The sequence below is a fragment of the Leucoraja erinacea genome, chromosome 2 (genome assembly GCF_028641065.1).
Source record: "Leucoraja erinacea ecotype New England chromosome 2, Leri_hhj_1, whole genome shotgun sequence".
Taxonomy (NCBI): domain Eukaryota; kingdom Metazoa; phylum Chordata; class Chondrichthyes; order Rajiformes; family Rajidae; genus Leucoraja; species Leucoraja erinaceus.
In genome coordinates, this window is record NC_073378.1 from 52,320,661 (window position 1) to 52,346,881 (window position 26,221).

Sequence of the window (26,221 nt, forward strand, 5' to 3'; positions counted from 1 at the left end):
TCTATAATTGCTAGGTTTATTCTTAGACCCCTTTTTAAACAATGGAACAACATGCACAGTACGCCAATCCTCCGGCACTATTCCCGTTTCTAATGACATTTGAAATATTTCTGTCATAGCCCCTGCTATTTCTACACTAACTTCCCTCAATGTCCGAGGGAAAATCCTGTCCGGACCTGGAGACATATCCACTTTTATATTTCTGAAAAGTGTCAGTACTTCCTCTTCTTTGAATCTCATAGTTTCCATAGCTACTCTACTTGTTTCCCTCACCTCACATAATTCAATATCCTTCTCCTTGATGAATACCGAAGAAAATAAATTGTTCAATATCTCCCCCATCTCTTTTGGCTCTGCAGGTAGCTGTCCACTCTGACTCTCTAATGGACCAATTTTATCCCTCGTTATCCTTTTGCTATTAATATAGCTGTAGAAACCCTTTGGATTTACTTTCACCTTACAACCTCGTATCTTCTTTTAGCTTTTCTAATTTCTTTCTTAAGATTCTTTTTACATTCTTTATACTCCTCAAGCACCTCATTTACTCCATGCTGCCTATAAATATTGTAGTTTTTTTCTGAACCAGGTGTCCAATTTCTCTTGAAAACCATGGCTCTTTCCAATTTTTACTATTTCCTTTCAACCGAACAGGGACATAACATTCTGTACTCTTAAAATTTCACCTTTAAATGTCTTCCATTTCTCTTCCACATCTTTCCCATAAAACAAACTGTCCCAATTTACTTCTTTTAAATCCTTTTGCATCTCCTCAAAGTTAGCCTTCTCTAGTAGGTACTTCTATGTATTGCTGCAAAAAACTATCCTGCACACATCCTATCCAGCCCATTTACAGAATGTGTTTCCCAGTCTATGTGTGGAAAATTGAAATCTCCCACAATCGCTACCTTGTGCTTACTACTAATATCTGCAATCTCCTTACATATTTGCTCTTCCAATTCTCGCTCCCCATTTGGCGGTCTATAATACACCGCTATAAGTGTTGCTACCCCTTTCCCATTTCTCAGTTCCACCCAAATAGCCTCCCTAGACAAGCCCTCTAATCTATCCTGCCAAAGCACTGCTGTAATATCTTCCCTGATAAGCAATGCAACACCTCCACCTCTTGCCCCTCCAATTCTATCACACCTGAAGCAACGAAATCCTGGAATATTTAGTTTCTAATCACAGCCCTCCTGCAACCATGTTTCACTGATCGCCACAACATCATACTTCCAGGTGTCAATCCAGGCTCTAAATTCATCCACCTTTCTTACAATGCTCCTAGCATTAAAATATACACATTTAAGAAACCACCCTCTCTTATTCTCTGTTTATTGTCTTTTTCTTCTCTCTCCCCTACATTTTGGGTCAGAGTGCTACCATTCTCTGCCTCCTGCCTCACACACTGACTGCTAGCTTTCCCAATTTGAAATCCTCCCCCCAACCATACTAGTTTAAAGTCTCCCCAGTAGCCTTTGCAAACCTCCCGCCAGGATATTGGTCCCCCTCGAGTTCAAGTGCAACCCGTCCTTTCTGTACAGGTCGCACCTTCCCCAAAAGAGGTCCCAATGATCCAGAAACTTGAATCCATACCCACTGCACCAGTCCCTCATCCACTCATTTATCCTCCACCTCGCTCCATTCCTACTCTCACTGTCGCGTGGCACAGGCAGTAATCCTGAGATTGTTACGTTTGCAGTCCTTCTCCTTAACTCTCTACCTAACTCCCTAAATTCTTCTTTCAGGACCTCTTCTCTTTTTTTACCTATGTCGTTGGTACCTATATGTACCACAACCTCAGGCTCCTCTCCCTCCCATTTCAGTATTTCTTGGACACGTTCAGACACATCCCTGACCCTGGCACCAGGGAGGCAAACTACCATCCGGGTCTCCTGTCTGCGTCCACAGAATCGCCTGTCCGACCCCCTGACTATAGAGTCCCCTATTACAATTGCCCTCCTCTTCTTTTCCTTACCCTTCTGAGCAACAGGACCGGTCTTTGTGCCAGAGGCCCGGCCGCTGTCGCTGCCCCCAGGTAGGCTGTCTCCCCCACCCTTACTCAAACATGAGTACTTATTTTCAAGGTGTACAGCCACCGGGGTACTCACCAGTCCCTGCCTCTGCCCATTGCCCTTCCTAACTGTGACCCAGTTTTCTGTCTCCCGTGGTCTTGGAGTGACCACCTCCCTGTAACTCCTTTCTTTGACCTCCTCGCTCTCCCTGAGCAGACAGAGGTCATCGAGTTGCTGCTCCAGGTTCCTAACACGGTCCCTTAGGAGCCCCATCTCGACGCACCTGGCACAGATGTGGACGTCTGGAGGGCACTCCGACTCCATGACCTCCCACATCTGACATCCAGAACAGTAAACTGCCCTGGCCCTCATTCTCCCCCTTATCCTGGATACAATAAAGCCTTACCCGGGATACAAGCCAATCAGCTGCTTCCTCTGGTCCTCTTCCACCAATCAGAGGCTTCCACCAGAATCCTTCTCTGGAAGTGAGATGGAACGTTGCAGATTTGGGTAACTCACAGCTCCAGGTAACTCCTCCTCGCACCAACGGCTCCCTGGGCCTCTGTAGAAGCAAGCCCCGCGCTGTTTTTATACTCACAGCTCCAGGTAACTCCTCCTCGCACCAACGGCTCCCCGGGCCTCTGTAGAAGCAAGCCCCGCGCTGTTTTTATACTCACAGCTCCAGGTAACTCCTCCTCACACAAACGGCTCCCCGGGTCTCTCCAACGGCTCCCCAGGCCTCTCTCCGGATACTTGAAGGAAAGTGAAAAAAACCGCCTGAGGGCTGGTTGATTTTGAGTTATTGGACGCATTTGGCCCGTGGGCCGTAGGTTGCTGATCCCAGTCTTAAGTAATTACTTCCTATGAACAAAAATAGACAGTGGTGGAATAACTTGGTGGATCAGGCAGCAACTCTGGATAACGTGGATGGATGACATTTCTGATCGTGAGAACCTTCAGGCGCATTGTAATAGAGGGGGGAAAGCTGGAAGAGAAACCTGGCGAATGATAGGTGAAAGGTTACATAGAAAGGCTGGAGAAACTCAGCGGGTGCAGCAGCAGCATCTATGGAGCGCTCTGGAAATAGGCAACGTTTCGGGCCGAAACCCTTCTTCAGACTGATCGGGGGGGGGGTGGGTGGGGACAAGAAAGGGAAAAGGAGGAGTAGCCAGAAGGCTTGGAGGGTGGGTCCAGAGACAGCATGGGGAGCTGAGGAAGGGGAGGAGACAGCAAGGACTAACAGAATTGGGAGAATTCGATTTACATGAAGAAGGGGGTGTGACTCCCCAAACGGAATATGAGGTGCTGTTCCTCCAATTTCCGGTGCTGCTCGCTGTGGCCATGGAGGAGACCCAGGACAGAGAGATGAGAGGCGGAGTGGGGAGGGTAGTGAAGTGGATGAGCCACCGGGAGGTCAGCTTGATTATTGCGGACCGAGCGGATGTGTTCGGCGAAACGATCGCCCAACCTCCGCTTGCTCTCACCGATATAGATCTGCTGGGTTATGATAGGTGAATATGCCTGCCTATAGGCAGGATATGAGGTGCTTTACGTCCATTTTCAGCGTGGCCCGGAGCTGTAAGGTTAGTGTGGGAATAGGAAGGGAAGTCAAAATGGTTAGCAACTATAGATCCAGTAGGCCTTAGTGGACCAGTTGCCTAGTCCAGGCTTGGTCTCACCAATGCAAAGAAGGCCATATCGGGGTGCAGCGGGCACAGGACCAATACACTATAGTGGAGGGAAATCACATTTACTGAAGAAAGAAGACATCTCTGATGTCCAAGAATAGAAAGCCTCATCTCAGCAGCACACATAGTGGAGACAAAGAAATTGGAAGGAGAGGATGTCTTTGCAAGAGGCAGGGTGGGAGGATGTAGTCTAGATAGTGAGAGTCGGTGGGTTTGTAGATGACATCTGTGGATAGTCTGCCCCTGTGATAGAGAGAGATCAAGAAAGGGGAGAAAATGTAATCCAGGCGATTGTTTTGTTGAACACATGCACTTGGTCCTCAAATGACTGCTGGATCTCTTGCTATCCATTCAATGTATAGACGATAAGAATATACAAAGTTTTTTACATTTTTTGTTTTGTATGTATTTTCTATTCTTGGTGGTGGTATGAGGTGGGGGTGGGAGGGTTGGAGAAAAATATGTTCCCTAGAGATGCTGCTTGACCCATTGAGTTACTCCAGAAATTTCTCTTTTTGTAAACTAGCATCTGCAGTTTCTTGTACCTACCTTCCCGTGAATAACTTGTTTTGAGAGACTGGTAATGAACATGAGAGGCTGGCGGGGGCGCTGCGAGTCGGCTGCCTTGCCAGCAGCGTGTTCGTTATTTTGCTTTTTTAAAAATATTTTTTTAATGTGTCCAAATGTTTGTTTTAGTGTCTCTCAGTATGTCTTGTGTTGTGGGGGGGGGGGGGAGGAACGACCGCTTTTGGTCGCCTCCTCGACGGAGAGGCGATTATTTCCATGTCGCCTCCCTCACGGTCTCCGGTAGGAAAGTGCCGATTCGGGCACTCCAAGCCGCGGAGTGTGTTCGATCATCCCGATGTCGGAGTTTGGATCATCCCGATGAGGAGGTCTATACATCGGGCCGTCTGTAGCGGCGAGTACGAAGGGTTCATGGCCCTGATCACGGGGGAACAAAGGAGGAGGACTGGCTGAACTTTGTGCCTTCCACCACAGTGAAGAATGCCGGGGTGGATGTTGGTGTTAAATCTTATTGTGTGTTGTGTGTTTTTAAGTGTATCGCTGCTGGCAAATTCATTTCACATGCATCCTTCAGGTGCATGTGACGAATAAAATTGACTTTGACTTTGAACATGTGACCCACTTGGCCTACCCAAGAGAGCTTCTAATTTCTACGTATTGTGTTTTAATTGACTTGCCTGTTATTTTGTAGTTATGTCCTCTTGTGCAGGACTGTCCCCTTGTGGAAACATCTCAATGTCTTCCGTGTCAAACTCCCTTTGGATCCTGTATGTTTGAAGGAATACTAACTCAAATGGTCTAGCCTTTTTTTTAAAGGACTACTCTCTCATCCCAGGAATATCTGGTGAATCTCCACTACTACTCCCCACTCTTTTGTGCTTTCCGCAGGGACCATTCTCAAGTCAAGAGTCAAGAGAGTTTATTGTCATGTGTCCCAGATAGGACAATGAAATTCTTGCTTTGCTTCAGCACAACAGAATATAGTAGGCATGAATAGAGAACAGATCAGTGTGTCCATATACCATTATATAAATATATACACACATGAATAAATAAACAGATAAAGTGCAAATAAACAGGTCTATTGATGTTCAGAGATTTGTTTCAGTTGAGTTTAATAGCCTGATGGCTGTGGGGAAGTAGCTTTTTTCTGAACCTGGGCGTTGCAGTCTTCAAGCTCCTGTATCTTCTACCTGAAGGTAGCAGGGAGATAAGTGCATGGCCAGGATGGTGTGGGTCGTTGATGATGCTGCCAGCCTTTTTGAGGCAGCGACTGCAATAGATCGCCTCGATGGTAGGGAGGTCAGAGCCGATGATGGACTGGGCAGTGTTTACTACTTTTTGTAGTTCTTTCTGCTCCTGGGCGCTCAAGTTGCCGAACCAAGCCACGATTGCAACCGGTCAGCATGCTCTCTACTGTGCACCTATAGAAGTTAGAGAGAGTCCTCTTTGACATACCGACTCTCCGTAATCTTCTCAGGAAGTAAAGGCGTTGATGTGCTTTCTTTAGGATTGCATCAGTGTTCTCGGACCAGGAGAGATCTTCAGAAATATGCACGCCCAGGAATTTGAAGCTCTTGACCCTTTCCACCATCGACCCGTTGATATAAACAGGACTGTGGGTCCCCATCCTACCCCTTCCAAAGTCCACAATCAGTTCCTTGGTTTTGCTGGTGTTGAGGGCCAGGTTATTGTGCTGGCACCATTTGGTCAGTTGGTCGATCTCTCTTCTATACTCTGACTCGTCCCCATCAGTGATATGTCCCACAACAGTGGTGTCATCTGCGAACTTGATGATGGAGTTCGCACTATGACCGGCTACGCAGTCATGAGTATAGAGTGAGTACAGCAGGGAGCTGAGCACGCAGCCTTGAGGTGCTCCCGTGCTGATTGTTATTGAGGCTGATACAATTCCACCAATACGAACAGTCTGGTCTGTGAATGAGGAAGTCGAGGATCCAATTGAAGAGGGATGCGCAGAGACCAGATCTGAGAGTTTGGTAACCAGCTTGGATGGGATGATAGTGTTAAATGCCGAGCTGTAGTCAATGACTAACAGCCTGACAATTGAGTTTTTGTTGTCCAAGTGGTCCAGAGCAGAGTGGAGAGCCAGCGAGATCGTTGATCTGTTGTGGCGGTAAGCAAACTGCAGTGGGTCGAGGTTTTTGTAGGTGTTTATTTGCGCCATGATCAACCTCTCAAAGCACTTCATCACCACTGACGTTAGTGCCACAGGTCGATAGTCGTTGAGGCACGTCACCTTGCTCTTCTTGGGCACCAGTATAATTGATGCCCTTTTAAAGCAGGTGGAAACCTCAGACCTCAGAAGAGAGAGATTGAAAATGTCCGTAAAAACTCCAGCCAGTTGGTCCGCACAGGTTTTTAGAACACGACCGGGTATACCATCAGGTCCAGGTGATTTTTTAGGGTTCACCACTGAAGGATTTTCTGACGTTGGCCTCTGTGACTGAGTGAAATGCCATCACAGCGAATGGGGGCTCGAGAAGGCACATCAGTATTCTCCCTATCAAAGCGTGCGTAAAACGCATTGAGCTCGTCAGGGAGTGATGTTTCGCCGACATTCGAGCTGCCTCCTGATTTCGCCTTGTAGGAGGTGATTGCATTCAGGCCCCACCACAGCTGCCGAACATTTGTCTCATCCAGTTTGGAGCAGTAGCCCGTTTTGGCCTTTTTGATGGCCTTACCAAGGTTGTATCTGGACTTCTTGTAAACCACTGTACCATCAGACATGAATGCCCGGTGTCTGGTCTTGAGAAGAGTGCGGATCTCAAAGTTCATCCAAGGTTTCTGATTGGGAAACACTCAGAAGGATTTTGTAGGGATGCAGTCCTCCACACATTTTTTTATGAAGTCTGTAATGACTGTGGCGTATTCGTTCAAGTCCGTCGCCGAGTCCCTGAACATTGACCAGTCTACAGACTCCAAACAGTCCTGGAGTTGTTCCTTTCCCCCCCCCCCCCCCCCCCCCCCCCCCCCCCCCCCCCCCCCCCCCCCCCCCCCCTCTGAACCAACCGATCTCACCTCTGGGGGTGCGCTCTTCAATTGCTGCCTGTAAGCAGGAAGAAGCAGCAGTATGGTCAGATTTTCCGAAGTGAGGGCGAGGGATAGGCATCCTTGATGGTGATGTAGCAGTGGTCAAGGGTGTTTGGTCCTCTGGTACAGCAGGGGACGTGTTTGTGGAAGTTAGGGAGTGATTTCTTGAGGTTTGCCTTATTGAAGTCCCCGGCTACGGTGGTAAATGCCTCGGGGTAAGACGGCTGGTGTTTGTTGACCACGGCGTGCAGCTCTTCCAGTGCCAGACGGACGTCTGCCTGGGGTGGGATGTAGACCGCGGTCAAGATAATGGAGGTGAATTCCCTTGGAAGGTAGAAGGGGCGGCACTTCACCGCCAGATGTTCGAGGTGTGGAGAGCAGGATTTGGACAGGACTGTCACGTCTGAACACCACGCAGAGTTGACCATGAGGCGGACTCCCCCTCCTCTCCCTTTCCCAGATGCCTGCGGACGGTCCATATGGTGGATGGGGAACCCTTCAGGCGGGACCGCTGAGTCTGGGGAGCAAGGGGTGAGCCATGTTTCTGTGAAATAGAATACAGAGCATTCCCTCAGCTCCCTTTGATAAAGCAGCGTTGCCCTAAAGTCCTCCATTATTTTCTAGTGATTGTACATTGGCCAGTAGGATAGTAGGGAGAGGGGGCCAAAGTCCTCTCCGCTTCTTTCTGACCTGTAGTCCTGCCTGACGGCTTCGATTCTGGACTCCATGGAGCCCTCCTGGGTGTTCACAGGTAAGGTTCTTGCTGTGCCTGCGCTCCTCTGCTAGACTGGGGAATCCCTTCTGACCGTGGATTCCTTTACCAACGCTAACATTGGGAGGTCTCAATAGCACTAATGCATTTAAATGCGTTAGCAGCTCGCTACTTACCCTGTTGATTTCAGTGGATTTCCTGATGCAGGTGAGTTCATAAATGCTGTATCTTACTGTTTATCTTTGTGCCGTTTGCAAAATGACGCTGCAGGTAGGCGCCATCTAGTCATTCTCTCCACGATTCCACAGTTTGCTAATCCCTTACCCTCCGGCATTTGCCTATGCAACTGTAGGAGTTTTAATATTTGCCCCTACACCACTTACCTGATCTTCAGCCACGGCCAAATCAGTTCTATTTTTGTAGTCGTCATTACTAACAATTAATCTTTTAAAATTCTAGGTATAACTTGAATTTAAATCCCATACTTCCCATGATGGAGTTTGAACACTCCTTTTTGATCCTTGCCTATTGAATTTTAGCCCAGTATTGTAGTATATTGTGCCTTTATCTTTAGCTCTTTGTGTTCAACATCAAGTAAAAAGAAAAAGATTAAGATAAATCTGAAAATGTGGAAATATAAATTCTAGACATGTTTGAAATCGGCATCAGATTAGTAGGTGTTTTAAAACAAGAAAGATGATAAATTGTTCTGTAATTATTCTGATTCTGCTTGGGCTAATTTCAAGCAAAACAATACTGATATTTCCCACCCTAATGCTGATGAAGCAGTTGCGAATATTTATCGATGAAAATGCATTTGTAAGTCTCTCACTCCATCTTTTTTCCACTCATTCCCTTTTCAGACATTGCTTATTTGTGTCTATGTATTTGAAGTACAAAGAAAAGAAATGGATTCAGAAAATAGTCTGGAAATATTGGATTGCATTATAGAATCTTTTTACAGTTGAAGAAAATCTTGCTTAAATATACTGATGTTAGTGCACTTCGAAACCTGTGTACTGAGCAAGCCATAATATTATACTTGGTTTATATGCTTAAATGAATACTTTGTGTCTACTGATTGTGCAAAATGTAATCTGTTGGTACAAATTAAGTGTTTTCATTTTTTCCAGAGTACAGCAGCCAAGAAGTACTGCTGGTATGTGGATGCAGGATATCCCACTTATTTTATGTGAGTATTTTTTTTTTTAAATAGCTTAATGTATGCTTTTAATTTTGTTTTATGCTGATAATGCTCTTTGGATACAGTGGTCATAAATCTCGGTCGGTGGAGAAATCGAGCAAACATTTGAGGACTTACTATATGAAAAATGTAATTGGCAATATATACGCTGTGGTTTTTAAATTGTCATATCTCTGTTTGCATGGATCAATGTAGGAATCATCTTCTTTCTAGACCTGTTATTGTTTATGCTCCATATTTGCTCTTGCATAATTGCCCCTTAAATACAAATGTTAGCCACTTCAACAATGTAACAAGGCGGAAAATTCTGCATTCAAGCTGCTCTCGGGATGAGTATTTAAACTGAGATTGTCTTGTATTTATGGCTTTAGTTTTGCATTCCCCCATAACATATAACCATATAACAATTACAGCACGGAAACAGGCCATCTCGACCCTTCTAGTCCGTGCCGAACACATAATCTCCCCTAGTCCCATATACCTGCGCTCAGACCATAACCCTCCATTCCCTTCCCATCCATATAACTATCCAATTTATTTTTAAATGATAAAAACGAACCTGCCTCCACCACCTTCACTGGAAGCTCATTCCACACAGCTACCACTCTCTGAGTAAAGAAGTTCCCCCTCATGTTACCCCTAAACTTCAGTCCCTTAATTCTCATGTCATGTCCCCTTGTTTGAATCTTCCCTACTCTCAGTGGGAAAAGCTTTTCCACGTCAACTCTGTCTATCCCTCTCATCATTTTAAAAACCTCTATCAAGTCCCCCCTTAACCTTCTGCGCTCCAAAGAATAAAGTCCTAACATGTTCAACCTTTCTCTGTAACTTAGTTGCTGAAACCCAGGCAACATTCTAGTAAATCTCCTCTGTACTCTCTCTATTTTGTTGACATCCTTCCTATAATTAGGCGACCAAAATTGTACACCATACTCCAGAATTGGCCTCACCAATGCCTTGTACAATTTTAACATTACATCCCAACTTCTATACTCAATGCTCTGATTTATAAAGGCCAGCACACCAAAAGCTTTCTTTACCACCCTATCTACATAAGATTCCACTTTCAGGGAACTGTGCACAGTTATTCCCAGATCCCTCTGTTCACCTACATTCTTCATCAGTTCCCTACCATTTACCATGTACGTCCTATTTGGATTTGTCCTGCCAAAATGTAGCACCTCACACTTATCAGCATTAAACTCCATCTGCCATCTTTCAGCCCACTCTTCCAACTGGCATAAATCTCTCTGTAGACTTTGAAACTCTACTTCATTACCCGCAAACCCACCTATCTTAGTATCATCTGCATACTTACTAATCCAATTTACCACACCATCATCCAGATCATTGATGTACATGACAAACAACAGTGGACCCAACACAGATCCCTGTGGCATCCCACTCGTCACTGGCCTCCAACCTGACAAACAACCATCCACCATTACTCTCTGGCATCTCCCATTCAGCCACTGTTGAATCCATCTTGCTACTCCACCATTAATACCCAACCATTGCACCTTCTTAACCAACCTTCCATGAGGAACCTTGTCAAAGGCCTTACTGAAGTCCATATACACAACATCCACTGCTTTACCCTCATCAATTTCCCGAGTAACATCTTCAAAAAATTCAAGAAGATTAGTCAAACATGACCTTCCAGGCACAAATCCATGTTGACTGTTCCTAATCAGACCCTGTTTATCCAGATGCTTATATATATTATCTCTAAGTATTCTTTCCATTAATTTGCCCACCACTGACGTCAAACTAACAGGTCTATAATTGCTAGGTTTACTCTTAGACCCCTTTTTAAACAATGGAACAACATGCGCAGTACGCCAATCCTCCGGCACTATTCCCGTTTCTAATGACATTTGAAATGTGGAACCATCCTCCCTTGTCTTCTTTGATGTTGATAATCTCTAATCGGTACACTTCGGAGATTTGTTGAACACATGACCTAATTTATCCATCGATTCAACTAGATGATTGATCTGGGCTCCATAGCTTTTTGATAATTTAGAAAACCACTACCATGCAACTGATAAACCACTGCTACCAATATTGCCCATTTTTGGTAAAAAAAAAAGAGTTCAAATGAAAAGAGTGAAAATGAGAGAGTGCCCTATTAAAATGCAAAACCTTGGCAGTTGGGATACAATAAACTACTTTCCTTTTCCAAGTGTTGCTCGAAGTGTAACTTGCAACTCTTTTTGGGAAATGTTGGGTAAGGAGAGTATCGTGAAGCAATTGTATTAGTAACTGTCAGGGTTTTTGTTTAATGTCTTTCACTGAAAGATTGAACCTGTATGCACTTTGAGCATTTCAGTGCTGCACTCGTTACTAATTACTTGCAATAACTTTCTATACTCTAAAAGATTGAGCTCGCAGCTTTCTAATGTAGGTCCACTAACAATTGGAAAAGGATTGATACTTGCAGCAAATAATACAATAATCAAGATTGAGATTAGCTCTGTTTATCCTTGAAGGACTTTATGTTGGGACCAAAAAATTATAAAATTGATCTGCATAAAACGTGTGCTGTTGTGTTGACTAGTTTATCTAACATTTTCATAGATGCCGTGCATATGAAGATTGTTGTGGTACAAGATGCTGCATGCGAGCATTCTCTATTCAACGATTATGGTATTTTTGGTAAGTTTTCGATGTGACATTTTATACATGGATGTAGATTTGGTGTGGGGATGAGGGGGGAAGGGGAGGAAACTATAGATCTTCAAATCTTGTTTGTCATCAGTTTTCTGGCGCAATATAAACATATCTAAATTTTGTTTAATCTTGGGAATTCAGCTTTGTAGATGGAAGATACTCCATTACAAGTAGACTTTTGGGTTGGCTATAATGCATGGTATTTAATGTTTTGCTGAATTATTAAAACTGTACTCCAGAATTGTACTTCCTGGCTGACTACCTGTTAGCTTAGCACAGGTATAGTTCTTAACATGGGGGTTGAGACCCCCATGGGGGGGGGGGGGGGGGGGGGGGCATTTGGGGCTTTACGGGGGGGGGGGGGGGGGGGGCGGGACATGGGGGTCATAAATAACATATCCATTTGTTAAGCCCATTTTTAGGAATCTAACAAAGGTACATACCACATACAGTATTTTGTTCGCGTACACCAAAAAGGTTAAGAACTACTGGCTGAGAATAAGTGTGAAGTCGTGCATAGGTTTTGAGCAAATAAAATCTAGATTCGTGAGAACGTAGATGTGAGGACATAAGGTTTTGGGATAATTAAAAATTCAGGAGTTTAGTTTATTGTCACGTATACTAAGGTACAGTGAAAAGCTTTTGTGTTGCGTAGTAACCAGTCTGCAGAAAGAATATGCATGATTACAATCAGGCCATCTACGGTGTACAGGTACATGATACTGGGAATGACGTTTAGTGAAAGGCGAAGCCTGGTTAAAGATGATCCGAGGGTCTTCAATGAGGTAGATGGTAACTCAGGATTGCTATCTAGTTGTTGGGAGAATGGTTCAGTAGCCTGATAACAGCTGGGAAGAAACTCTCAGAATCAGGAGGTATATGTTTTCACACTTCTGTATCTCATGTCTGATGGGAGAGGGGAGAAGAGGGAGCGACTTAGGTGAGACTCATTCTTGATTATGCTGGTGGCCATAATTCTCTGCAATTTCTGGAGGTCTTGGCTGGAACTATTGCCAAACCATGCCGATGAAATGTTTCTACGATGCATCTATCGGAATTGGTGAGACCTGTTGGGGATGTGCCTCACTTCCTAAATCTTCTGTGGAAGTAGTCATTGTACTTTCTTAGCCATTGCTTCGATATGGCTAATAGGTTCTTGTGTTAGGTGTAGAATTAGACCATTCGGCTCATCAAGTCTATTCTGCTATTCAATCATGGCTGATCTATCCCTGCTCACGCCATTCTCCTGCCTTCTTCCCATAACCTCTGACACCCGTACCTATCAAGAATCTATCTATCTCTGCCTTAATATCCACTGACTTGGCTTCCTCTGGCTTCTGTGGCAAAGAAACCTAAATACACGAAATTTGGGGTTCAGTACTGATGTGGATAGAGAACTAGAGAAACAGGAAGCAAAGAGTAGGAGTAAACGGGTCCTTTTCACAATGGCAGGCAGTGACCAGTGGGGTACCGCAAGGCTCAGTGCTGGGACCCCAGCTATTTACAATATATATTAATGATTTGGACAAGGGAATTGAATGCAACATCTCCAAGTTTGCGGATGACACTAAGCTGGGGGGCAGTGTTAGCTGTGAGGAGGATGCTAGGAGGCTGCAAGGTGACTTGGATAGGCTGGGTGAGTGGGCAAATGTATGGCAGATGCAGTATAATGTGGATAAATGTGAGGTTATCCACGGTGGCAAAAACAGGAAAGCAGACTATTATCTAAATGGCAGCCGATTAGGAAAAGGGGAGATGCAACGAGACCTGGGTGTCATGGTACACCAGTCATTGAAAGTAGGCATGCAGGTGCAGCAGGCAGTGAAGAAAGCGAATGGTATGTTAGCATTCATAGCAAAAGGATTTGAGTATAGGAGCAGGGAGATTCTACTGCAGTTGTACAGGGTCTTGGTGAGACCACACCTGGAGCATTGCGTACAGTTTTGGTCTCCAAATCTGGCCATAGAGGGAGTGCAGAGAAGGTTCACCAGACTAATTCCGGGGATGTCAGGACTTTCATATGAAGAAAGACTGGATAGACTCGGCTTGTACTCGCTAGAATTTAGGAGATTGAGGGGGGATCTTATAGAAACTTACAAAATTCTTAAGAGGTTGGACAGGCCAGATGCAGGAAGATTGTTCCCGATGTTGGGGAAGTCCAGGAGAAGGGGTCACAGCTTAAGGATAGAGGGGAAATCCTTTAAGACCGAGATGAGAAAAACATTTTTCACACAGAGTGGTGAATCTCTGGAACTCTCTGCCACGGAAGGTAGTTGAGGCCAGTTCATTGGCTATATTTAAGAGGGAGTTAGATGTGGCCCTTGTGGCTAAAGGGATTAGTGGGTATGGAGAGAAGGCAGGTACGGGATACTGAGTTGGATGATCAGCCATGATCATATTGAATGGCGGTGCAGGCTCGAAGGGCCGAATGGCCTACTACTGCACCTATTTTCTATGTATCTATGTAATTCCACAGATTCACCACCCTCGAACTAAATAAATTCCACCTCATCTCCTTCCTAAAAGAACGTCCTTTAATTATGAGGCAATGACCTCTAGTCCTAGACTCTCCCACCAGTGGAAACATCCTCTCCACATCCAGTCTATCCAAGCCTTTCACTATTCTGTATGTTTCAATGCGGTCTCCCTCATTGTTCCAAACTCCAGCGAGTACAGGCCCAGTGCTGACAAACGCTCATCAGTTTAACCTATTAATTCCTGGGATCACTCTTGTAAATCTCCTCTGGACCCTCTCCAGAGCCAGCACATCCTTCCTCCAACATGATGCCCAAAATGGCTCTCAATATTCTAAATGTGGCCTTACCAGTGCCTTAATGAGCCTCAGCATTACATCCCTTTGTTTTAATACAAACCCTCTTGAAATAAATGCAAGCATTGAGTTTGCTTTCTTTACTACCGATTCGACTTGCAGATTAACTTTTTGAGAATCCAGCACCAGCTCTCCCAAGTCCTTTTACACCTCCAATTTCTGGATTCTCTCCCCATTTAGAAAATAGTCTACGCCTTTATTCCTACTACCAAAATGCATGATTCCACACTTTGCTACACTATATTCCATCTGTCACTTCTCGGCCCACTCTCCCAACCTGTCCAAGTCCTTCTGCAGAGGCCCTGCTTTCTCTACACTACCTGCCCTTCCACCTATGTTCGTATCATCTGTAAACTTGGCCACAAAGCCTTCAATCTCCTTGTCCAAATCATTAATATACAACGTGAAGATTAGCGGCCCCAGCACCGAACACCTGCGTAACACTGCTAGTCACTGGCAGCCAACCAGAAAAAGCCCCTTTAGCCACTCTTTGTCTTCTGCTATCCCACTAACCTGCTATCCATGCTAGTATCAGCCCTTTGAAACCGTGGGCTCTCATCATCCTTGGAGCCTTGCATGCGTCACCTTATCAAAGGCTTTCTGAAAATCTGTAAACACCATCTATTGACTCTCCTTTGTCTGTCCTGCTATTCCTCCAAAGAATTGCAACAAATTTGTCAAACCAGACGTCTCCTTCACAAAGCCATGCTGACTTTGTCCTATTTTATCGTGAACTTCTCAGTACTTCGTAACCTCATCCTTTTTATTGGACTCAAAAATCTTACCAACCACCAAAGTCAGACTAACCGGCCTATAGTTCCCACTACTCTCCCTTGTCCCTTCTTGTGCAGTGGGGTAATATTGACAATTGTCCAATCATCCGGGACCACTCCTGTCTCAAGTGATTCATGAAATATCACTGTCAATGCCTCCACAATCTCGCAAGTCGCCTCTTTCAGAAACCTAGAGTGCAGTCCACCTTTAGCCCTTTCAGCTTCCCATGCACCTTCTCCCTAGTAATAGCCACTCCACTAACTTCCACCCCCTGACTCTCCCTGAATTTCAGGCATGTTGCTGATGTCTTCCACTGTGAAGACTGATGTAAAAAAGTTATTCAACTCCTCTGCCATTTCTTTATTTATTCAACTGCTCTGCCTTTTCTTAATCCAGGACAAGTTGTTGGTGAATTAATAAGCTGGACATTTTTGCAGTGTGATCGTTTATTGCAGCAAAAATATGGTTCATGTGAAAAAATGAGAAATGACCAAATGAGGATAAACTGCCCACTAGTTTGTATTCACTTTAATTCTTAGTAATTGAAAAGTCAAAGCATTGTTCCATGCCAAGTAAATTCTGTGTATTCGCAAATTATTTGCATTTTGATTTGAGGAATTATTATCAAGCTGTATGAAAAACATATTTCCGACTAGCTGTGCGCAAATCCAACGCTAGATGTCATACAACTCTTGCTCACATCATCAAGTACACAAGGTTTATGACTGTTTGGAAATAAAGGCATCCTGCAATCAATTTAAAGTGTGAAAGTGGTGGGAGTTCTAATTTTTTCATGACCTGAATTTTTACTGCATTAAACGGCCACACTGCAAAAAAATCCCTGCTTATCATTTTGCTGCAGTAATTATATTTACAACATTCAAATTACTGAGTGGCTTCTGATTTGTATTAGGATGCAATAAAAGCAGGTGCTTCTGCATAAGATGTGTTATATTCAACAAGCTATATTGGCATATATAACCTAAGTTTCCTTTGTGTGTAAGTGTGCGTATATATGTGATATGTAAATTTATATTTATAGATATAGATGTATATCTATATATGTGTGTGTATAGAGGGGTGTGTGTCGAGGGGGGGTGTATATGTAGGTATGTATATACAGTGGCTTGCAAAAGTTTTCATACCCCTTGAACTTTTCCACATTTTGTCACGTTACGACCACAAAGGTAAATGTATTTTATTGGGATTTTATGTGATAGACCAACACAAAGTGGTGCATAATTGTGAAGTGGAAGGAAAATGATACATGGTTTTCAAATTTTTTTACAAATAAAAAATTGTGCAAAAGTATTCAGGCTCCCTGAGTCAATACTTTGTAGAACCACCTGCAATTACAGCTGCAAGTCTTTTGGGGTATGTCTCCACTAGCTTTGCACATCTAGAGACTGAAATTTTTGCCCATTCTTCTTTGCAAAATAGCTCAAGCTCAGCCAGATTGGATGGAGAGCGTCTGTGAACAGCAATTTGCAAGTCTTGCCAGAGATTCTCAATTGGATTTAGGTCTGGACTTTGACTGGGCCATTCTAACACACGAATATGCTTTGATCTAAACCATTCCATTGTAGCTCTGGCTGTATGTTTAGGGTCGTTGTCCTGCTGGAAGGTGAACCTCCGCCCCAGTCTCAAGTCTTTTGCAGACTCTTAACAGGTTTTCTTCCAAGATTTGGTTCCATTTGGCTCCATCCCTCTTCCCATCAACTCTGACCAGCTTCCCTGTCCCTGCTGAAGAAAAGCATCCCCACAGCATGATGCTGCCACCACCATGTTTCACAGTGGGGATGGTGTGTTCAGGGTGATGTGCAGTGTTAGTTTTCCGCCACACATAGCGTTTTGCATTTAGGCCAAAAACTTCAATTTTGGTCTCATCTGACCAGAGCACCTTCCTCCACATGTTTGCTGTGTCCCCCACATGGCTTGTGGCAAGCTGCAAACAGAATTTCTTATGGCTTTTTTTCAACAATGGCTTTCTTCTTGCCACTCTTCCATAAAGGCCCGATTTGTGGAGTGCACAACTAATAGTTGTCCTGTGGACAGATTCTCCCACCTGAGCTGTGGATCTCTGCAGCTCCTCCAGAGTTACCATGGGCCTCTTGTCTGCTTCTCTGATCAATGCTCTCCTTGCCCAGCCTGTCAGTTTAGGTGGACGGCCATGTCTTGGTAGGTTTGCAGTTGTGCCATACTCTTTCCATTTTCGGCTGATGGATTGAACAGTGCTCCGTGAGATATTCAAAGCTTGGGATATTTTTTTATAACCTAACCCTGCATTAAACTTCTCCACAACTTTATCCCTGACCTGTCTGGTGTGTTCCTTGGGCTTCATGATGCTGTTTGTTCACTAATGTTCTCTAACAAACCTCTGAGGCCTTCACAGAACAGCTGTATTTATACTGAGATTAGATTACACACAAGTGGACTCTATTTACTAATTAGGTGACTTCTGAAGAATTGGTTGCACTGGATTTTATTTTGGGATATCAGAGTAAAGGGGGCTGAATACTTTTGCACGCCACACTTTTCAGTGTTTTATTTGTAAAAAAAATTTGAAAACCATGTATCATTTTCCTTCCACTTCACAATTATGCGCCACTTTGTGTTGGTCTATCACATAAAATCCCAATAAAATACATTTACGTTTGTGGTTGTAACGTGACAAAATGTGGAAAAGTTCAAGGGGTATGAATACTTTTACAAGCCACTGTATGTGTGAATGTGTATATATATGTATGTGTGTATATGTATGTTTATATGTGTGTGTATATGCATGTGGGTTTATGTGTATGTATACAGTATATGTATGTGTGGGCATATATGTGTATATATGTGTGTGCATATATATGTGTATGTGTGTATGTATGTGTGCATATATGTGTATGTATATGTGTATATGTGTATTTGTACGTGTGATTTGATTTAATTTATTGTCATTCTCTTCAATGAAGAGACAACAACATTCTTTTTCCCTTTCAGTCATACAAAAAAATAAAAATTCAAAAACCCCCCACAAAACACAGAACACAGAGTCCACAACACAAACATCCCCACAGCAGCACCAAAGTTCCCCACTGTGAGTGAACGAACCAAAGTCCAGTCAGCCTCCTCGCTGATGTTCCCCAATGTTCACCCGTGGTCGGGGCCTCCCGAGCACCCCGTAGTCGCCGCTACGGGCGGGCCGATGTTCAGGCCCTCTCGCGGGAAACACTCGTCGGCCACCTTCCACCGGAGTCCGCGGCTCCCGATGTCCATAGGCCGCACTGGGTGGAGATTCGCGCTGGGGACCCCCGGCAAAGGGTCCCAGGACTCTGCGATGTTAAAGTCGGCGCCGCCCGCATTGGGTCCTGCTGCCGTTTGCCCCTTTGTTAACTATACCTACATCACCCCACACACCCCATCCTATCTGAGCCCCCGTCAATCCAGGCTGCAAAATTTGTTGCAAGGAGATTAAATTGAAGTCGTCCTTGCAATAAAGGAGACGCAGGAGAGATGTAACTTGACTTTTTTTTATGATTGTGCTGTGAACAGGGAGAGTGAGGGTAGAAATGTTTCTTTAACAAATTGATCCCTTAATCTAAGCAGTAGGAAAAATTGGAGAAAAATATCACTTGGGTAGTGGTCTGTAACTGAACAAAAGCCCTTGCCAAAATTTACAAAGTACTCGAACATTGGGAAGAGCCAGAGAAAGGGATTAACCTAAAGTTCACTGTAGGTTGTAGGTTGGCATTGACATAAGCCAGCTAGTGGCCTGCAACGGTATATATTTTAATGAAATCTTCAGTGTGGAGGGTGAAAGAAGTAGGCATAAGAGAACAATGGCCTCGTGTTTTTTGTTATCATAAACCGTCGTGGATATGTATTACTGTTCCTCCGTCATTGGATTTTCGAGGGGTGGGCAATAACACATGGTGGCCCTGCCTTGACATCACACAAAACAAATAAAAATTGAAAAAGCATGTGCATATGATTCCTTATGATGTTTATCTCTTTCACAGGTTTCTTTTAATGATGGGTGTCCTATTTTGTTGTGGAGCTGGTTTCTTTATCCGAAGGCGATTGCATCCTCCGCAAATGACTGATGAACCTCCCTTTACAGTGGGTTTCACCAGGCAGCCTGTTAACACAACTGGATGTCAGACCACAGCAAGTAAGTACATTCTAGGAGTAGATTGTGCCCTGAATGATTGAGCACATTTCTGTTGAATGCTGTCAAATTTCCAAAATGAAGTGATTTGTGTAAAGCAATGAAGTAATTATCTAAAATCTGGTTAATCCTTTTGGGCCAAGCAGTTCTCTAAATTGGCATCAGATGTGATACAAAACTACAACTATATTTGGCTTGTTCAAAGTTGACAGGAAAAGAAGATGACAAGCAGGAAGCTACAGGCCAGTTAGTTTGATATATGTTATAGGCAAAATAAAACTATTATTAAAGATATTATAGTTAACATAGTTCTAAACGATTGTTCTAAAATAAATCATTTTTTGACAGTTTATTGAACATCTTTGAAGACATTTATTTATTATCCTTAACTTTTTTGCCTGTTATGTAAATTACATGCATGAAGACACTGAAGTTAATGGATGGTAATTTTACTGTGGGCAGGAAAATAAGCTGTGAAGAGGATATAAGGCTTTGAAGGGACAAAGATAACTTGAGTGACTGGATATAGACCTGGTAAATGAAACAATGTAAAATTTTCCATTTTGGTAGGGGGTGGGGAAAGGAATTAAATGATGAGCTTGCAGGGTTAAAGCGTAGAAGCATTGGATGCAAGGCAAGACCAAGGAATCTCTATCCTTGTTTTGGCCTCGAGCAGAGCATGTGAGAGTGGAGAAAACGTACGCAGGAGCAAAAACTGACGGAGGAACTCAGTGGGTCAGGTGACGTTTCCTCAAAATGTTCTACCCTCTTCCCCCATGCATTGGTACCTTCTTGCCCTTTCTCAATTGCTCCTAACTTATATCTCCATTCTTGTATGTTTATTGTGCATCTCATAATCTCATTGACCCAAAGCATTTATAGCCTAAGTAGTAGTTTGGTGTATTGTTGCTGTTGTGATGATCAGGCATAGAATTTTGTGTTATCCTAAACTGACATCTTCTGATTTCTAAGAAGTAACTAAGAAATTTGCAGGTATTCCACGTAGCGCAGCCCTACAGAGCACTGATTTATTTTGGCATTATTGGCCTGCTAAGCATTCCAGAGTTAGTACATCTGTACTTTAAAGGGCCTGTCCCACTTACGCATCCTTGGCTTGTAAATTACGTGACCTCGTGGTCGCATTATGGCCCAGTGTAGTCCTGGAACAGGGATTGTTCAACATACCCTGTAGTTTGGTGTATTGTTGCTGTTGTGATGATCAGGCATAGAATTTTGTGTTATCCTAAACTGACATCTTCTGATTTCTAAGAAGTAACTAAGAAATTCGCAGGTATTCCACGTAGCGCAGCCACGTGTGTGTTTATTGTTGTTTTATTGTATTGTATTATATGTATGACTGCTGCAATTTCGTTCAGACTAAGTCTGAATGACAATAAAAGGCTATCATCTATCTATCTACCCTACAAAGAGGCAGGCATAGCTGGGGCCCATGTGGGTGCCCATAGCTACGCCTTGGAGGAAGTGGGAGGAGTTGAAAGAGAAATTGGTGAGGGTGAGGACCTGCCTTATTCTCACACACCATTTCTGAGTGTAGTGTTGGTAGAGGAAAAAACAGGGCTTTAAGGCCTTCCTGGTGGGGGATGGAGGCATAGAGTGACTGAAAGTCCATAGTGAACATGAGGGAGTGGGGGCTCGAAAAGTGGAATTCACTAAAGAGCAAATGGCATGTGAGGTATCTTGGACATGGGTTGGGAGAGATTGGATCAGTGGGGATAGGATGGAGTGGAGGTACGTGGAAATCATTTCTGTGGAACAGGAGCAGGCAGAAACAATGGGTCTGCCAGGGCAGTCGTGTTTGTGGATTTTGGGGAGAAGGTAAAACCGGGCTGTGCGGGGCTGGGAAACAATACGGTCGGAGGCTGTGGAAGGCAGACAGCCTGAAGTGATGAAATCAGAAATGGTGTGTGAGAATAAGGCCTGGTGCTCATCTGTGGGATCATGGTCCAAGGATAAATAGGAGGAGGTATCTGAAAGTTGTCGCTTGGTCTCAGCCTGGTCGGTAGAGGCCAGCGGCCAGACTACCACGGCACCTCCTTTGTCGGCAGGTTTGATTATAATGTCGGGGTTGCTGCAGAGTGAGCGTGGGCTGTATGTTTAGAGGTTAAGGGAAGTGGAAAAGTTGACAGTTGATGTCATGCCGGCTGTTAGAAATAAAAAGGCCTAGAGAGGGTAGAAAGCCATTTGGGGAGTCCAAGAGGAGTGGGACCGGTGGAGCAGGGGTCAACGCTGGGTGGTTAGGACTCTTTCCCATAGAAAAAGGCACGGAGGCGGAGGCGACAGAAGAAAAGGGGAAAGAAGACCATCATTACTGAGGTTCACTGTAGGAGGGAAGGAGCATTTGGACCCAGGAGGGTCAGACAACATGGTATTGGAGTCTGCAGCATGGAAGCTATGGGCCTGTTGCTGAGCCTGGAACTCAGGTGAGGCGACAGCTCCAGCCCGCTGGTGGGCGGTGGGTCTGCGAGGCCCGCAGGGGGCTGGGATAAAGATACGTGTTGGTGGTAGCAGCATCGGTGATCCTGGGGCCACAGTGAAGGTTGGTGGCGATGGTCGGCGGGTCCCTGATGTAAGGCAACAGCCTCGAGGCACAGTCTTGTGGCAGAGCTCCCACCACATGGAAGTACATGGTAACATCTGCTATGGTACGATGGAGGTGAAACTGTGCCTCAACGTGGGCGAACCACACCTGAGGTTGATCGGGCCAAAACGATGGCAATTTGAAGCCCGGTGAGCCCTGTTGCGTGCCAGCCGATTCTGCGGGAACGTAGTCCTCCTGCATGATCTGCTTGTCTAACGACGGCTAGACAGGTCGGGGTCACCAATTTGGCGGTCGCAAGAACGACAACTGAGTTTTGAACAAATTTTATTTCAGAAAATCACTTCTCAGTTTACAGGTTCTCTCGACACAACAGTGGTCAGCGCTGAACAGCCACGCGAAAGCAAAACTAAATCAGAGAAATGATAGGTATCCTGCTGGAAGCGTTCTATATCAAAGGATCAGATTATAAATTGACTCAAAGCCTAGATTATAAATTAATTGAAGATTGCCTGCCTTATGCAAATCTACCTTTGGCAAGATAACTCATACAAAACAATTGCCAATATTTCTTGCTGTCAAGGCTTAAAGGCTTTGACTATTTTATTTAAAAAAAAATGCAATGCAATGAAAAATATAATCCTGAAACGTTTTTGCAGGCAAAGCTGGATTTCCCCCAAAAAAATTTAAACCTTGAAAGCATTGCCTTCAGGGGCGGTTTCTCAGATACCTAATAGGACATTTCTTTTCTGGAGAATTAATATAATAGTTTGTTTAATTCTGGAGTACACCAAATATTTCCCATTAAATAATTAGTCATAGAGCATGGAAACAGGCCCTTTTGCTCAACTTGTCCATGTTGACCAAGATGACCCATCTATGCTAGTCCCACCTACCTGTGTTTGATCCATATCCCTTTTAACCTTTCCGATCCATATACGTATCCAAATGTATTTTAAATGTTGTTATATGTATCTGTCTCAACTACCTCTGGCAGCCCATTCCACATACCCACCACCCTCTGTGTGGAAAAAGTTGCTGCCCTGATTTGTCTTTCCCAAATGCAACACCTGGCAATTATTTCCATTGAACTCCATTAGTCATTCTTCAGCCACTGGTCCAGGTGATTGTGATCAAGATCCAGTTTTAAATTTTGTCTGAAGAAGGGTCTTGACCCAAAACGTCACTGTGCCTTCTCTCCAGAGATGCTGCCTGGCCTGCTGAGTTAATCCAGCTTTTTGTGTCTTATCTTCTGTAAATTTTGATATCTGTCTTCACTATCTTTATTGTCACCCACTTTATTGTCATCGACAAACTTGCCAATCATGCCTTGTACATTCTCATCCAAATTGTGGATATAAACCAGAAACCGCTATGAACCCAGCACCAATTCCTGAGGCACACCACGTCACAGGCCCCCAGTCTGAAAAATCTGCCACTATCAACCTCGTCATCCTTCTAAGAAGCCAATTCTCGATGCAGTCGACTAGATTTCCCTGGATCCCATGTGATCTAAGCTTCCCAGAGCAGCCTACCATGAGGAACCTTATTGAATGCCTTGAAGTCCAGGCATTCTGGACTTCCAGACATATATATATGTATATATCCTTATAATAATGTATATATATATATATATAATATATATATATATATATATATATATATATGCATGTGTGTGTGTGTGTGTGTGTGTGTGTCAACTAGTATTTCCCTGTATGTATCCCATGTATATATATATAACCTTCGTATATGTATATATATGTGTGCAGCCTACCATGAGGTATATATATATGCATATATATATATGTGTATATGTATGTATATATATGTATATATGTATATATATATATATATGTATATATATGTGTATATATATATATATATGTATATATATATATATATGTGTATATATATATATTTGCCCTCGTCAACCCTTTTGTTTACAGCCTAAACTAATTTGTACACCAATCTTGATTTGTAAAAAAGGATTTTTAAATTTGTTACATTCATATTGGATTAATGGTACAATGACCACTTGCAGGTGGCAATATTAAAGTGTAAGCTGTATTGAATATATTTTAGTATGTGTTGCCTTTATTGTTACTATCTTTTCCTATTTGTTTACAGATACTCAGGGTGGAATGCAATATTATACAGAACCTGGAGCACCTGTTGTTAATCCCATTGCATCAACTTTTCAAATCCAGCCAAACTTTCCTCTTCTCAACCCAGCCTACCCACCCCCGCCAGCATACTGCAATCAGCCACCCCCACCCTATGAGCAAGTTGTAAAAACCACAAATAAGGAAGCAGAAAGATAAATGTTGGATATCGGCAGAAGTAGACGGGCCGACTTTTCTTTTTAGAGACAGACTGGAGAGCTGCAAATCTTCAGTGATATTTCGCTTGACCTGTGTATATCCTAGGAATCGTATTTAGCTCTGATGCTTTTGATAGTTTAATGAACTTAAGCATGTATGATCAGGCTTTGTAGGAAATTATATGTTTTATTGAATATCTGAAAAATTTAAGTTGGAAGATCTGTGTAAGGCAATTACACATCAAATTCTGAAGAGATTGCATAAAAAGCTATTCGATCATGGTTACAAATAAATTGTTTTTGTCTTAAATCTTTGACAATTTTGGTCAGATTAAAATGGAAAAATCCTTCTCAGTTAATTGGACGTGTTGATATTACAGTTAGCTAATATGAAGACATTTAATTTTTATGATAAATGGTGATAACCAAATAATGTCCTATAAAGTCATTGAAAATAGTTTTAACAGTTTCATTTTAGTCTTATTTTCATTGGCACCTTGGAGGTTTTGAAATAAAGTTTTGTATAGAAGTTTGGATGTCGTGTCGAATACAAGTTTACAGTAGCTAGATGTTTTCTTAGAATATTCCATAAAATGGATCATATTTAATGGTGAATGGAGAATTTAGTGCTTTGTAAATTTATTTAGAACAAATAGGAAATTTAAATGGTATGATTGAGCAGACTTCAGCGATTTTTCAATGCTCGTGTTTTCTGTTTATCAATGAGGTTAAATCTGTTTTGTCAATTAGAAAAATCTTTAAATAATTTCTCAACATAGCAAAATGGTGTTCAGAAAGATACATGACTGCATTAAAAACATAAAACATTGAATCATTTTTCATTATACAGTTCTTAAAATTTTTGGTGAAAATGAGTTGCTTTCCATTTGCTGGTAGTTCTGCTCTGACACGTGTTCCCACGACGTGAACTCGATTTAATATGATTGAATTGGGTAACACCTTTTTATTAATGGGTCACATTAGATCGGGAACTAAAGTACCACTTAAATGTAACTTTGGAAATTGACAGTGGAAAAGGCAGACTTGGTTAAAAAATAAACCTCCCTGCAGTAATCAAACTCCATTGTCTCTTAAGAATCCAGGCCCAATTGTTATCATGCAACCTTCTCTAAAACAAGATTTCTTGGGAACACATAATAGCGAAACTACCTGTACGGTATTCACTTCCATTGTATTAAAGAAGCAGTTTCTATATTCTGGGCACCTATTTATGTTATCTTTCAATTAATGGAGTAGAACTATTGATGCGAACGATCAATGTAAAATAAAATTTAGTTCTGCAATATGCTAATTAGAAACTATTGTGATTTATGCAATTTTAAAAAAAAGCACATTACCATTTCTCATTTCCTCCATACTAAATGGGCTATTCAGAAGGTGTGAAATCGTTCTTGAGCATGTTTGTTTTATTTGACCATAGCCAAAGAAAATACTGATTAGATACTGGATGAGCATTGGGATTTAAAACTACAGGATTGTTTGCTTGTGCACAACAATAACATCTCCTTTCTTAAAAAAAAACTTAGTTATAAGGGATGATGTGAACTTTATATATTTGAGTGGAATTAAAGTTTATAGGGGCCCAGGTATCTGATCTCTAAAATTAAGGTTGAATCTGAAAATAACCTCTGAATACAATATCCAGAAAGTCTTGATTTTTGGAATCATAGGACTAAAGCATAGAAATAGGCCCAA

At 43.0% G+C, this 26,221-nt stretch overlaps 1 protein-coding gene across 1 annotated transcript in view; it reads left to right on the forward strand.

Annotated features, from left to right (window-relative positions):
* The window catches only part of vopp1b (VOPP1 WW domain binding protein b), a 60,920-nt gene extending 35,103 nt beyond the window's left edge, over positions 1–25,817 (forward strand). The window contains exons 2-5 of the mRNA XM_055656815.1: positions 9,125–9,183; positions 11,776–11,853; positions 19,480–19,631; positions 24,313–25,817. Of these exons, the coding sequence (XP_055512790.1) occupies positions 9,125–9,183; positions 11,776–11,853; positions 19,480–19,631; positions 24,313–24,506 (483 nt within the window). The 3' untranslated portion in view covers positions 24,507–25,817. The remainder of the gene's footprint in view (positions 1–9,124; positions 9,184–11,775; positions 11,854–19,479; positions 19,632–24,312) is intronic.
* Positions 25,818–26,221: the final 404 nt, after the last annotated feature.